The 15,044-nt window shown below is 42.7% G+C and overlaps 1 protein-coding gene across 3 annotated transcripts in view; it reads right to left on the bottom strand.

Moving 5' to 3' along the window:
• Nucleotides 1–247: 247 nt before the first annotated feature.
• frem1a (Fras1 related extracellular matrix 1a) overlaps nt 248–15,044 on the bottom strand; it is a 120,041-nt gene continuing 105,244 nt past the window's right edge. For all 3 annotated transcript variants that reach the window (XM_055632555.1, XM_055632557.1, XM_055632556.1), the window contains 4 exons: nt 13,811–13,942; nt 9,186–9,301; nt 7,610–7,695; nt 248–2,269 (listed from right to left, as the gene is read on the bottom strand). In XM_055632555.1, the coding sequence (XP_055488530.1) occupies nt 2,070–2,269; nt 7,610–7,695; nt 9,186–9,301; nt 13,811–13,942 (534 nt within the window). In that variant the 3' untranslated portion in view covers nt 248–2,069. The remainder of the gene's footprint in view (nt 2,270–7,609; nt 7,696–9,185; nt 9,302–13,810; nt 13,943–15,044) is intronic.

The following is a 15,044-nucleotide window of genomic DNA, read 5'->3' as shown; positions in this document are numbered from 1 at the left end:
CATTTGGACAGGTACATGGTTTTAAAATATTTGGAAAAATATAGACCAGTCACAGGCGGATGGGACCAGCTTAGTTAGGCAACTTGTTTGCCATGGATGAATTGGGCCAAAGGGCTTGTTCCATGCTGTATAGCTCTGTGACTCTACAACTCTCAATAATGCTGGTAGACTTTGTTATTGTAAATGATGGGATTAAATCTCTAGTAATAAATAATTATGCAGTAAATTATACAGAAAAAGTTGTAAAGTTCATCAAAATTTTATTTAAATATACGAAAAATGGAAAATAATAAAAAATAGTCATTGAATTAGAGACATTGGCTTTAGGATACAGATTACATAAATTCTGCTTAAAGAAAAGTGGAGACAGGTTACTTGCAAAACTCTGACAGACACTGAAGTTATTGAACAGACGCGTTAAAACAATCCTTCATTGGATAATTTGTTCTTTGATTGCATCTTTGTAGAGACTAGGTAGCAGAGATTTGGTGCCACCCCTGGTTTTTGATAGGATTGGATTGTATTGGCTCTTGCGTGTCATGTATGGGAAGTTTTACAGAATACTAAGTGTAATCCCGGGAACTAATCCTGGTGCACCGCGTCACTTGCGGCAAAACCATCATCAAAAATTGCGCTTTCATGACTCCTGATTTATCACCTCTTATCAGAAAAAAATGTGTGCCCAAAGGTGCAGAAAATACGCAGCGGTGAATGGTTCAGTGTGATCTGACGTCTTGCGACAGGAACGTTTGCAATGTCAAGTGATAAAAATGATATATTTATGCACCAATAAATAAATGTGTTTTCCTAGATATACGTATGATTACAGGAAAGAGGGAAAATAATAATTGAGTCTCCCTGACTGTTTATGGAACTGCAGGGGTGGAAAGATTGCAACCTTCACATGGTCCGCCCTGTTTCGACGAATGCAATCAAATAAGATCAAATTGAACAAGTTGTCCTGCAACTTTAGGCTGTGCATGCCGGACGCAAGAAGAAGAAGATAGAACTGTAAAAAACATAGGTCTCGATATTCTGGCTGCAGTAAGGGTGTCAGTGATGGTTATGACCAGGCACTGTACAGTTTTATAGTTACACACCAAGTTACTGACCTGGAAATATAAATCACTGTCAGAGCACCACATGCGATTCATGCTTTAAAGACCTTATGGAAGGGATGGAACTCATCTGTGAATGTGGCTTATTAAAACTATTAGTAAACTGTTCAAATACTGGCCACACTCAAATGTATCCCCACTGTGCCTTTTATGACCCTCACAAGTTCTCATGTGTTAATGTATACATCTCTTATGTAATAATTGAGAATAAAACATGTTGAAAATCTGTCAAGAACAATCCCCAACTAAATTTCACAATTGGTCCAGTAAATCCAAAATTGGTCCAGCAATTTAATTCAAAAATTATTGCTGGCATAGGCACAAAGTGCTGGAGTAACTCAGGCGGTCAGGCAGCATCTCTACAGAAAAAGGATGGGTGACATTTTGGGTCAGAACCGTTCCTCCAGACTGAATGTAGAGTGGTGGTGGGGGGTGGGGGGGGCGGCTAGAGGTAGGAAAAAGGCAGAACTAATCAGAGCCAGTAATAGATGACCAAGTTAGGGTGGAGCCTTAAGGACCTATTTTTGCCTGGGGAAGAGGTGATATCGAAGGAATACAGGGACGCAAACAGGGGAACTAGTAGGACGACTACGTTGGGGGGGGGAGGAAAGAGACAGAATGCAGGGGTTACTTCAAATTGTCACCCATCCTTTTTCTCAAGAGATGCTGCCTGACCAGCTGAATTACTCCAGTATTATGTCTATCTTCGGTATAAGCCAATATCTACTTCCTTTACAATTATTGATGGGAAATACATTGTATAATGCATTACGATTAGTTACAACTAATTTGATTGCATTTCTATATTCTGCTACAATTTGTATCCAAGATCCATGATAAGACCAGTAAAAATATAAATGCTGTATTGGGTGCCCTTCCAAATGTAGTAAATAAATACTATATGATTACAACGTGCATATATTGACACCAACATGAATAACCGTTGATTTATTAATGAATGACGCACATGTAGTAATGTGGCTTGCCCCGCTTGCAGTTTTTCACTTGCCACTTTCCTCTTCTCCGCACCAGGACACAGTTCTTGCCTTTCTTCCTTAATGCAGGTGGGAAACCTCGCTTCCAGTTTGTGAATGACACTTGCTCTCCTCCAGCCCAATCCCATTTGCCTGGCCTGATCCTGTCACTGAGGCCTAAGGATTTGAAGGAAATCAAGTAATTCACTGGATCCAATTGGCACAGATACTATGAGACTAACTTCTATTAAATGCATAAATGATAGACCTTTAATGGAAGAATTACTTACTTTTTTTTACATCATTTGCAGGAGTGCAAAAAGGTTTTTTCATGCATGTACTTTGACAATGAACCATTTGACCAATAATGGCTAATTAACAGGGATGTACAACTAACATTCTGATTGATGAAGAGTTCTCAGTTCATTAAGTGTAGATTAAAACAACGTGCCTCTGATGTTAACTAAAGTCAAAGATTAATGCGATACAAAAGGTCTGAGATTCATGGAGGGAATTGAAAGACATGGTGGGACTTGAAGGACTTGCAATAATCTAGTTTCTATAATATTTGAGGCACGATGTATATGCCCAACATAAAAAAAACTGACAAGGGATTAGTTAGTTTAAAGACTGTTACTTGATTGTGGAACCAGTTCTGGGTGAATGTTGAATGAATCATATAATTAAGATGAAAGAGGATGTCATAGAATGAGCTTGCTCATTTACGTGATAAATCTTTGTGGAATCTCATGTGTTTTAAAAGGTAGTGTCTCTTTAAGAAGTTGCAGCTGTACGGACGTTGAGCCTGGGACAAATTTATTTTCTTCTTCTTTGCTCTTTGGAAATATATTAACTATGTAGAAATTAACTGTGTATTCTCTGTCTTCTCAACTTTTATTAAACAGGGGACGTGGCTCAGCAAAGAGACTGTTCATTTTCTTTGCCGCATAACCTGGCATTAGGATTGGTGACCTTGTCGGCATTTTAAGTTTGCTTTCTTTCTATTTCTTACCTTTTGAATTGAATTCAAGAGAGATCTGAATTACGCACTGGCAATGTGAAATTCAGATTAAGTTGTTGGATGAGAATTGGGAATAATTTTTTAATTGTTTTTTCTTTATAATCACTTTATTTGCGTTTTTGTCTGTTTAAGAACATTGAACCACAACACTATCTCAATGAAGCTGGTATATTGCAATGTTTAAGAAACTTTATACAGGTGCATAGATAGGATAGGTTTTGAGGGATATTGGCCAGGTAATATGGGACACGTTGGCTGGTGTGGGCAAGTTGGGCCGAAGGGCCTGTTTCCACGCTGTGAGACTCTACAAATAAAATAACAGAATTCTAGAAATTAAGGACATCAAGGGATTTGGAATCAGTGCAATGAAGTGGCATGGAAATAAAAGATCAGCTATGATCTTACTGAACGCTGGACTGGTCAAGAGGAGCTGACTAGCGCACGCCTGCTTCCTTATCTTGTGTTCTCTCACAATTTGACACTCCAGCACCACAGGATGGTAATATGAATATACCGTGCCCTCCATATTGTTTTGGACATAGATCCATCATTTATTTATTTGCCTCTGTAATCCACAATTTGAAATTTGTAATTTAAAAAAATCACATGTGGTTAAATTGCACATTGTCAGATTTTATTAAAGGCCATTTTTATCCATTTTGGTTTCACCATGTAAAAATTACAACTGTGCTTATACATCGTCCCCCATTTCAGGGCACCATAACGTTTGGGACACATGGCTTCAGAGGCGTTTGTAATTGCTCTGGTGTGTTTAAATGCCCCCTTAATGCTGGTATAAGAGAGATCTCAGCACCTAATCTTTTCTCAAGTCTTTCCATCACCTTTGGAAACTTTTATTGCTGTTTATCAACATGAGGACCAAAGTTGTGCCAATGAAAGTCAAATAAGCCATTATGAGACTGAGAGACAAGAATAAAACTGTTAGAGCCATCAACCAAACATTAGGCTTACCAAAATCAACTGTTTGAAACATCATTAAGAAGAAAGAGAGCACTGGTGAGCGTAATCGTAAAGGGACTGGCAGGCCAAGGAAGACCTCCACAGATGATGACAGAATTCTCTCTATAATAAAGAAAAATCCCCAAACCCCTGTCCGACAGATCAGAAACATTCTTCAGGAGTGGAATTGTCAATGATCACTGTCCCCAGAAGACTTCATGAACAGAAATACAGAGGGTACACTGCAAGATGCAAACTACTGGTTAGCTGCAAAAAATAGGATGGTCATGTCACAGTTTGCCAAGAAGTAATTAAAAGAGCAACCACAGTTCTGGATAAAAGGTCTTGTGGACAGATGAGACAAATATTAACATATCAGAGTGATGGCAAGAGCAAAGTATGGAAGAGAGAAGGAACTGCCGAAGATCCAAAGCATACCACCTCATCTGTAAAACATGGTGGTGGGGGTGTTATGGCCTGGGCATGTATGGCTGCTGAAGGTACTGGCTCACTTATCTTCATTGATGATACAACTGCTGATGGTAGTAGTATAATGAATTCTGAAGTGTATAGACACATCCTATCTGCTCAAGTTCAAACAAATGCCTCAAAACTCATTAGCCGGTAGTTCATTCAGCAGCAAGACAATGATCCCAAACATACTGCTAAAGCAACAAAGGAGTTTTTCAAAGCTAAGAAATGGTCAATGCTTGAGTGGCCAAGTCAATCACATGTACTGAACCCAATTGAGCATGCCTTTTATCTACTGAAGATAAAACTGAAGGGGTCTAGCCCCCAAAACAAGCATAAGCTAAAGATGGCTGCAATACAGGCCTGGCAGAGCATCACCAGAGAAGACACCCAGCAACTGGTGATGTCCATGAATCGCAGACTTCAGCAGTCATTGCATACAAAGGATATGCAACAAAATACTAAACATGACTACTTTAATTTATATGACATTGTTGTGTCTCAAACATTATGGTGCCCTGAAATGCGTGGACTATGTATAAGCACTGCTGTAATTTCTACATGGTGAAACCAAAATGTATAAAAATGGCCTTTATTAAAATCTGACAATGTGCACTTTAACCACATGTGATTTATTCCATTACAAATCTCAAATTGTACAGAGGCAAATAAATAAATGATGGGTCTTTGTTCCAAACATTATGGAGGGCACTGTACCTGTGCATACAGAGAGGACATACTTAAGCTTAAAGATATTCTACAACCACATTGGACATCGATTAATTGTTTCTATCAGAGCTTTCCAAAATTCAGTTGGTTTTTGCATGACATCTCGACTCTACGGCTTTCTGTATGATGCAACAAAAGTGGTTACAACAGAGGAATAATGTAAATGGAACTTGTCATAACTTCATCCACACTGTCACAGCTATGGCTCACAATTAAACCAGACTATGGTGCAAATCTCTAAGAAGATTGCCACAGATATACGATGTTACAAAATATTTGAAAGATCACTCAAAATGTGAATGACTGTGCTAGTATAGGCTTTTGGTGTTGAGTCGCTGATGACCAAGAGTAAATTATTAATCATTAATTGATCGTTAGGTAAGAGAATTCATTATTGAATGGCAGCAAAGATTAAACACAAAATAGTGAGTATCAAGAAGAATATTAATGTCAATGAAACAATTAGTTTATAAACTGCTTCTATAATTTTACATTTACCATGACACTATTCACATAACAGACAATTAATTTGCCTTTTGCAGAAGCAATGAGTTATAATAGAACATAAAGTTAAACAGCAATCTTGCACAAAAAAACAATGAGCAGTTTACCTGCCATAGAGGAGTCTAATGACGACCTTTCTCAGTCTAAAGAAGGTTTCTGACCCAAAATGTCACATCATTTTTCTCCATAGATATTGCCTGACCCACTGAGTTACTCCATCATTTTGTGCCTTTCTACAGCAATGGTTGGGCAGAAACATCTGGAGCTGAATATTACACTTCCTAAACAGTTGCAATATGGATTAAGCGCTAGGAAGTGCAAATGCTATCCCAATCTACCCCAATCTAACATATGTGGGCCTATTGCCATTTTTATATCAGCACAGAGCAGCTCATGTGAGTCTTGGGAAGACAGGATATGCATTTAAAATATTTAATTTAATCAAATTGTTTCATCACGTCTGAACTAATCTTAACTGCTGGTGTGTGGGTTACCCAAGCCTGAGGCAATCCAGCTGCAAACCACTTTTTGAAGGCCAGGAGCAGTAGCAGTGATGCTGTCCAGCTCTCTAGGAAAGCCTTTGGCCTGCCTTACCTGTCCTTCACCCACATCATGCTCGCTACCCATGACCCCCAACCACCCTGGATCACTCCCCTGTTTTTTCCTATGATCCTAGCCATCAGTCCCCCATCATCTGCCACCCAAGCCTCGATCTGTGGCCAGCATCTGCTCTTCTTCACAGATCATGCTTGATCTTCCTTGAGCCCAATCAGCAGCCAACTCATCTGCCATGGTCAGGGTGCGAATGCCCCGCACCCCAAATACTAAAGCCTGAGCTGGAGTGTACTCCCAGATCAGAATCACACTTGTCCAGGCACCAATCTAGTTTCCTTCACTCTTGATTACTGGAGTCTATTACCACACACCTCTGGTTGTCAAGGATTTTTTCTGCCTATGTTGGTCAGCTTGTCCAACCAAAGGATGAAACACACAAACCATGGCAATGATGAGATACTGTGGCAGGATCTTTATGCAACTCCCTCTCCCCCATTGTTTTAGGCTCCACTCATACCTTCCCCATTCTCCATAAGTATCAGGTCCATGATAAATACAATTTAATTCATTGTGTATACAGTATGCTGCAGGAAGGAAGGTCAGTTCACGCACACAACCGTATCACCCATAGAGAATATTAGCCCTGGAGAACGTTAGCCGTGGAAAGTTGCTGCTGTGAAATTGCTCAGAATTACACAGTGGTACAGCGGTAAAGTTGTTGCCTTTCAGCGCCAGAGACCACAGTTCAATTCTGACAACGGGTGTTGTCTGTATGGAGTTTGTCTGTTCTCCCTGTGACCACGTGGGTTTTCTCTGGGTGCTTTGGTTTCCTCCAACATTCCAAAGACATGCAGATTTAGTATAATTGTAAATTATTCGTAGTGTGTAGGATAGTGCTAGTGGACAAGGTGATCGCTGATTTGCACGGACTCGGTGGGCTGAATGGCCTGTTTCTGCATTGCATCATTAAACTAAACTGAAATATATTTGCTCCGCTGTGTGTGTCATAGTGTGTGTCATAGTGTGTGTCTGTGTGACATTTCTTTATTTTTTCCTATGGCCCGCAAAAATATGCCAAGTATATAATATGGCCCTCATGCTGAAAGGTTTGGAGGCCCCTGTACTAGACAGTAATATACGGCAGGAGATTGTTCTGGGGATAGTCATGAGGTTCCTTATCTCAGCTGCTGAAGAGGAATTATAAATTCAGTCATGCAGAAACTGAGCACACACCAACATTCATACATTAATTTTCATGAAAGAAGGTATTTACATACCAATCCAGAAAGGCCGCCTTCCACTGAAATCCCACAGCCACTCCATGTCCTGTTTTGAGATGACACTCACAAGGTTGCCATGGTGCCTGTTGAAAGTGAGACTTAATAATTCACATATAAAATGGGCATGAGCGATGCTGCAAAATGTTGTTCAGTGAGGAGGAATTTTTGAATTAACATTTTAAAAGCTGTGTTCACTTATGAGGCCATCCATTGCAATTGCACTGAACTATGGAAAGATAAAATAGGTTTGCACCCACAAATACATAGCTTCTCAAACTGAAGATGATCCATTCTCGATGTGCGTAACATTACCCAACTGAATGTTAGAATGAGTTGCAAGCAGAGGTGAGATGATCCACCTTGTACAAATAATTCTAACTGGGACTCATATCTCTTGAATAGTATTCCAGATGCTGAGGTTCTACCTGTCCCCGGTGTTGTGAAGGATTGGCCTGGCACAGATGCCATGCAATGTGCCAGTCAGCTGGACATTGCTACACCATCTGTTGTTTGTGGAAAGGTTCTTCAGGACCAACAACTTTGATCACAAGTTCACCGGGCAGTGGTCAGCATGGATTGTTCTGCAGGCACTGCAGGGAAATGATTCCATGCATCCCATGGCATGGTTCCCAGAGCCCAGACTGCCCTACTTGTCTGGCGAAATGCCTCATTGCCAGAACTCACCAACAAGCACCAAGACCTGGCTTGGTTGGCGGTGAGGGGAGCCCTCCCTGTCAGATCCTTCCTGCACCGTCGGAACCTCACTACCAACGCATGCTGCCCTCGGGACGGCTTTATGGAGAGGAGACGGTTACCCACATCTTTGCAGAGTGTGGATTCGCAAAGAAAGTGTGGAGAGGTTTGCAAGGGTCCCTGTTATGATTTATTCTGAACAGCTCCGTCACAGTGGACTTTGTAATTTACGGGCTGTTCCCAGGGACAAATTCAGAAACTGACATCGAGTGGTGCTGGAAGGTCATCGTCAGTGAAAGACACTCTTTGGTCTGCCAGAGCTTTGCTGACCTCCCAGCGGAGCGAGATGTCCGTCGGGGAATGTTGCCGACTGGCCAGTTGCAGACTGCAGGAGTACGGGCTGAGGGACGCACTGACGCCAAGGCTCTGTGGGGGAGGACCACAGTCTAGGGTCCTTCTGCTGCTGGACATGGGGAGCAGGGTGTGGTAGAGACACCCCTCAAAATAAGGGAAGTGATTCCATGCCAGTGGGCCACATGAGTGGCAAGGATGTGGGAGAAATTTGTGAAATTTGGGTAATGTGTGTAAACAGTATTGAATGTTTGTATAGCCTCCGAGAAAGTCGGATGAATTTTTAGCACGGTTCCTGTATTGTATATATTTATTACTTGAATAAAGGCTATTTTGAAATTTAATAAAATACATGTCCACCTCCAAATTTCCGGCATCCTCGATTCCAGAGCCTTTCTGGACTATCCCTTTTACTGGACAACAGAGATCACGGCCTCAGAGAGGAGTCCAACGGTACCAGAACAGTCCACCTATGCAGCCAAGATATCAATCAAATTAAATAAATTAACACATTAACTTTAAGTCTTACATCTCCTTGCAGGCTCGAGCTGCTCGTGTCCAGGTTGCCTTGTGCTCAGTGTTCAGATAGTAGCAGTGATTGTTGTGGAAGGTCCAACCAAAGGGACACCTTTTGGCATTTTGTTCCTAAAATTAAAGATTGTCATTAAATATTCAATTTATGATTACTGAAGGATCCATGTTCTGTCAAATATGTTGCAAAAAATGTAAATCTATTACCAGCTTACAATTTAATATTTAAAATATCGACTTCAAAGAGCCTAGTCAACTAAATTAGATGGAGATGGATTGTAATTAAACAATGCCTCTTGGGCAGAAAGTAGCATGGACTAATCAACACTGTTAGTGTCATAATACATATTCACAGGAAAAGTAATTTACGAGGAGCGAAAAGCAGATTGAACTAAATAGCACTAATTAAGCCCCATTTGCACCATTTAAAGGGGGACGTGATTGCAACTGACAGTAGAATCATTCTGGAGGCTTCAGCAGTTAAAAGAAGAGAGCATAACAAGAGAAGTTGTGGCACAGTGATGCAACAGTAGAGTTGCTGCCTTACAGTACCAGAAACCTGGGTTCGATCCTGACTATGTTCTCCCTATGATCGTGTGGTTTTTTTTCACTGAGTGCTCCAGTTTTCTTCCACATTCCAAAGACGTACAGGTTTGTAGGTTAAATGGTTTTAGTAAAATTGTAAAAATTGTTCCAAGTGTGTTGGATAATGTCAGTGTACGGGGTGATCACTGAACTCGGTGTAGGGCCTGTTTCCAAGCTGTATCTCCAAAGTCTAAAGTAAAGTCTAAAGACAACACTCATTTCCTGATATGAATCTGAAGGTCTTGGTCAATGTAATGGAGAGAAGTAGAGAGGACCTCTTCCTGCAAGGTGCTAGGGTTTCCTGAAAGCAGATAGCCAAATGAAATCCAGTTTTAGAAAAGATATACCATTCAGTTTGGATGGTCCCTGTAACTAGTGGAAGTACTGTACTAACTGCAAAGTAGTGTTGATATATTTTAACTGAGGGTATTAATATCATTAGTGATAGAAGCAGTAACTGCAAAATTAAAAGTGAAGCGTTGAAATTTGACAAACAAGTCAATGCCGTGGTAAAAGCTAGCTTCTTCCAGCTTCGGACGATAGCTGAAATAAAACAATTCCTCCAATTTGACGACCTCAAAAAGATCATCCACTCATTTACAGGGAGGAAGTAGAACAACTGGTGGACTGGTGCGGCAAAAATAACCTGGAATTGAATGTCGACAAAACTAAGGAGATGGTTGTCGACTTCAGGAGGGTGCAGCCAGAGCATACACCGCTCAACATTAGTGGCACTGCAGTGGAGAGAGTGGAGAGCATAAAGTTCCTCGGTGTGCAGATAACGGACAGCCTCACCTGGTCCAGGAACACCACTGGGACCGTCAAACGGGCCCATCAGCGACTGCACTTCCTGAGGAAACTAAAACAGGCCTCACTCCCCACCAACATCCTCAGGACTTTCTACAGGGGCACGGTGGAGTCTGTACTCACGTACTGCATAAATACGTGGTACTGCACCTGCAACTGCTCAGACAGGAAGGCTCTGCAGAGGGTAGTGAGGGGAGCAGAGAGGATCATTGGCGTCTCCCTACCCTTGGTACAAGAACTGTTCCAGAGCCGCTGTCTGAAGAAAGCACAGAGAATTGCCAAGGACAAACTGCACCCCCTCCACACACACCTGGATCTCCTGCCATCAGGCAAGAGATATCGAAGCATCAAAGCCCGGACTACGAGGCTGCTAAACAGCTTCCTACCACAGGCTGTGAGGCAGCTAAACAGTCACTCTGCACTCACAGTCACTTGACTTGACTCTGCGGCTGGCACGGACACTTTAATAACTGGCACTGGCCACTCAAATCAGTGGCCCCGGACATTTTTTATGATTGGTTTACTGTATTTTAACATTGTGTTTTTTACCTGATTTTAACTATTTATATTGTTCCATCAGGGACTGGATTGTTTTTTTTAGTGTTATTATGCGTGAAGTGTTTTTAAATTTCATGTGCGAGGCTCCGCTATTCACTGGGAAACGTCTTTTCATTTTGCACTGTACTTGTTGCTTGCAAGATGACAATAAAGGTTGATTGATTGATTGATTGATGTAGTACCTTAATTGTATTATCTCCACCCGCCTTGATTATGTAACTCCCTTTACACTGGCATCAGCCAATCTTCCCTGTCCCGCCTGCAATTGGTCCAAAATGCCGCAGCGAGACTCCTGATGGGCACCCGGAAAAGGGACCACATCACCCCGGTTCTGGCCTCTCTCCCTGTGCGGTTCCGAATCAATTTCAAGCTCTTTCTTTATGTTTACAAAGCCCTTAACGGATTTTCCTCCACCTACATCAAAAATCTGCTTACCAACCATACCACCTCCAGGTCCCTCAGACCGGCCGACTTGGTGTGACTGACCACCCGTCTTGGGGTAACTGACCGTCTAGGCATAAGCTCTGGGGGGGCCGCGCCTTTGTGTTTGCAGCTCCTAGACTATGGAACAGCATCCCTCTTCCCATCAGAACTGCCCCCTCCATCGACTCTTTTAAGTCTAGACTTAAAACTTATTTCCGCTCTCAAGTCTTTGTTGAGGGAGCGCTGTATGTATGCATCTATGTATGTATTGTTGGTCTATGTACTACTGTTTGTGGCACATTAGTACCTGCACCAATGCAAGGCACTTTGGTCAACGAGAGTTGTTTTTAAATGTGCTATAGAAATAAAATTGACTTGACTTTACTTAATACTACAGGCAAAGTGCACCCTTATGCCCCTGTCCCTCTTAGGAAACCTGAATGGAAACCTCTGGTGACCTTGCGACACACACACACACACACACACACACACACACACACACACACACACACACACACACACACACACACACACACACACACACACACACACACACACACACACACACACACACACACACACACACACCGCAAAGGTGAGGGCCAGGGGCAGTGGAGGAGCGCTGTCTGCGCAATGAAGAGGAAGGTAAACGGCTGTCACAGAGCACGGTAAGTCCTTTAGAGCAGCGGCGGAAAACCCAGGGGGGGGGTTTGAGGGGACACGTCCCCCCTCTGTTTTGAGAGGTGGGGGGGACATCCCCCCAAGTTTTTGTAATCCGGTTTTAAAACCCGGTGAAATCTCCGCTGTCCACGAGATATTGGGGTGGGACTGATGATCGAGGGCGCCCATTGGACGAGAGACGTTGGTCGGCAGGCAATGGGGGCGGGACATGATGATTCAGTGCGATGATTGGAGGATGGAGGAGTGGGGGGGTGGGGGTGTGGGACTGAGTATAGAGTGCGGTGATTGTAGGAGGGAAACGTGGCACAGACCTGAGCTTCATCCACAGCCAGGATCGATCCCGGCCGGCTCTCTGGCACTGTCCTGTCCCCTCCCGAGTACCCCCCCCCCGTGGGTGGCCAGAGAGGTCGGCAGCAAAGATCCTCTGCTATAGGATCTTTGGTCGGGAATCAGATGGGACAATTGATACTAGCTGATGTCCTCTGAACTTCGCACGCAGTGGAGTTCAAAAGTAATGAACACAAATGTGTTAATGGCAAATCTGTGTGTATTGGAAGTATAATGGAAATAACAGCGAGTATGTTAAATGTTTGATACTAGCTATCGTCTTCTAAACGCCGCATGGAGCGGAGTTCAAAGGTAGAGAAAAGGAATATGTTAAATGACAGGTACTAACTGGCAGTGTTTAAGAAGGAACTGCAGATGCTGGAAAATCAAAGGTAGACAAAAGAAGGTTTCCACTATAAACCCACTGACTGCCATGGCTATCTAGACTACTCTTTTTCCCATCCTGCTTCCTGTAAGGACTCCATCCCCTACTCCTAATTCCTCCGTCTACGCCACATCTGCCCCCAGGATGAAGTGTTCCACACCCCGGCACCGGAAATGTCCTCATTCTTCAGGGAACAGGGGTTCCCCGCCCCTACTATAGATGAGGCTCTCACCAGGGTCTCTTCCATACCCCATAACACTGCTCTCTCTCCCCATCCCCCCACTCGTAACAAGGGCAGAGTACCCCTAGTCCTCACCTTTCACCCCACTAGCCGAGATTAAAGCATAGGCTTGGCGATCGTTTCGCTGAACACCTCCGCTCGGTCCGCATTAACCAACCTGATCTCCACCCGCTGCTGCACCCGCTGAGTTTCTCCAGCACTTTTGTCTACCTTCGATACTCCAGCATCCGCAGTTCCTTCTTAAATACCTTTCCCTCTCAACCCCATTCTCCTGCCTTCTCCCCATAACCCCTGACACCCATTACTAATCAATTACAGGTCATGCTTGAAACAGCTTGCACAAATATGAACACACAGCTGCTATATTGTAAGCTACTTAGAATAAAAATCACATTGCCCCCCCCCCCCCCCCCATCCCCCCCCCCCCCCCCCCCACCCCCCCCCCCAAATATGGCACAAATCAGCAGATTTTTTTTACAATACAACAAGACTGGGATACCCATAATGACTTTTCTTGGGAGCCAACAGATAGATCAGTATTGGCAGTGATTAGATCCAGGATTGCCCCTTCCTGACAGTATTACTTTAAATAGAATACTTCAATTCTCCATCACACCTCAAATGTCAGATTCCAAGACTTCCAAGAAACTCCGTTACATCGAATCAGTTTCTGGTCACTTTCATCATAGAATAGGAGACCTTTGAGGATGGGAGTGCATCGTTTTCCAAAAGCAATGGTTGAATAATCCTAAGAAGGCCAAGATTATTATTTACATTAGTCAAGGAAAGGACAAAGATTTCAGCAATTATAAATAACCAGCAATCGATTCATGGTAATACAACAAGGATACAAACAAGGATACAAAGGACATTTATTATCACATACACCAATTGGTGTAGTGAAATTTGACTTTCCATACACCACACAAATAAAGATAAGGCACAAGATTAAAGAATTTAACAATAAACATAAAAACATCCCCCCACAATGGTTCCCACTGTGAGGGAAGGCACAAAGTCCAGTCCCCATCCCCATGTCCACCTATAGTCGGGCCTATTGAGGCCTCCACAGTCACCACTATGGGGGCCGATGTTACAGGCCCTTCTTTACCAGGTGATGGTGCTCCGGCGTCGGGAGAACCCTCTCAGCGGCTTGGGTTGCCTGGAACGGCCGCTTCCTTAATAGTGGTAATAATGCGTAAAATTGAACATTAAATCTCCAATTTGTTTGTAGGTTGGAAATGTATAAATCACATACATAGAATAATAGTAGAGGATGTTGGAATTTGTTGGTACTGCTAGTCAAAGACGGGATCCAGCAATGTAGGACAGTACATCATCTCGCTCGGCTGTATTGGTTACAACACTCACGCTTTATTACTATCAAATCAATTAAAGAGCTTCATGTGCATAATCATACTTGTAACCAATCCTTACATTAACACTGCAAACACATATCTTCACGCTCTCCCTGCTTTTGAGCTTCCTGCAAGATTACACAGCAGCATGATGACTTTTTATTCTCCTGGAAGAGGCCAATCATTAAGAGGGTAATTGCGGCAGGATTTACGCCAACTGTGCAATTACTATCTCTATTTAAGCGGATTTGATTAGGATAGTTAGCCTTTCATCTGGTGACATGCATCTTAATAGCAAGGACTGTGGAAAGACTACATTACAGTGTCTTTGTCATTGTACATTGTCAGTACTGTACACTGACAATGACAATTAAAATTGAATCTGAATCTGAATCTGAATTACAGGAGGTTCTAAGCTCTGATGTGCTGGAAACAGATGTCATACCTCAAGGGCCATATCCTTGCAGAATACTTATAGAGAAAGAGGAATAA

This window comes from Leucoraja erinacea, chromosome 3 (assembly GCF_028641065.1).
Source record: "Leucoraja erinacea ecotype New England chromosome 3, Leri_hhj_1, whole genome shotgun sequence".
In the NCBI taxonomy this organism is placed as follows: Eukaryota; Metazoa; Chordata; class Chondrichthyes; order Rajiformes; family Rajidae; genus Leucoraja; species Leucoraja erinaceus.
This window is presented reverse-complemented; position numbering and strand designations above follow the sequence as displayed.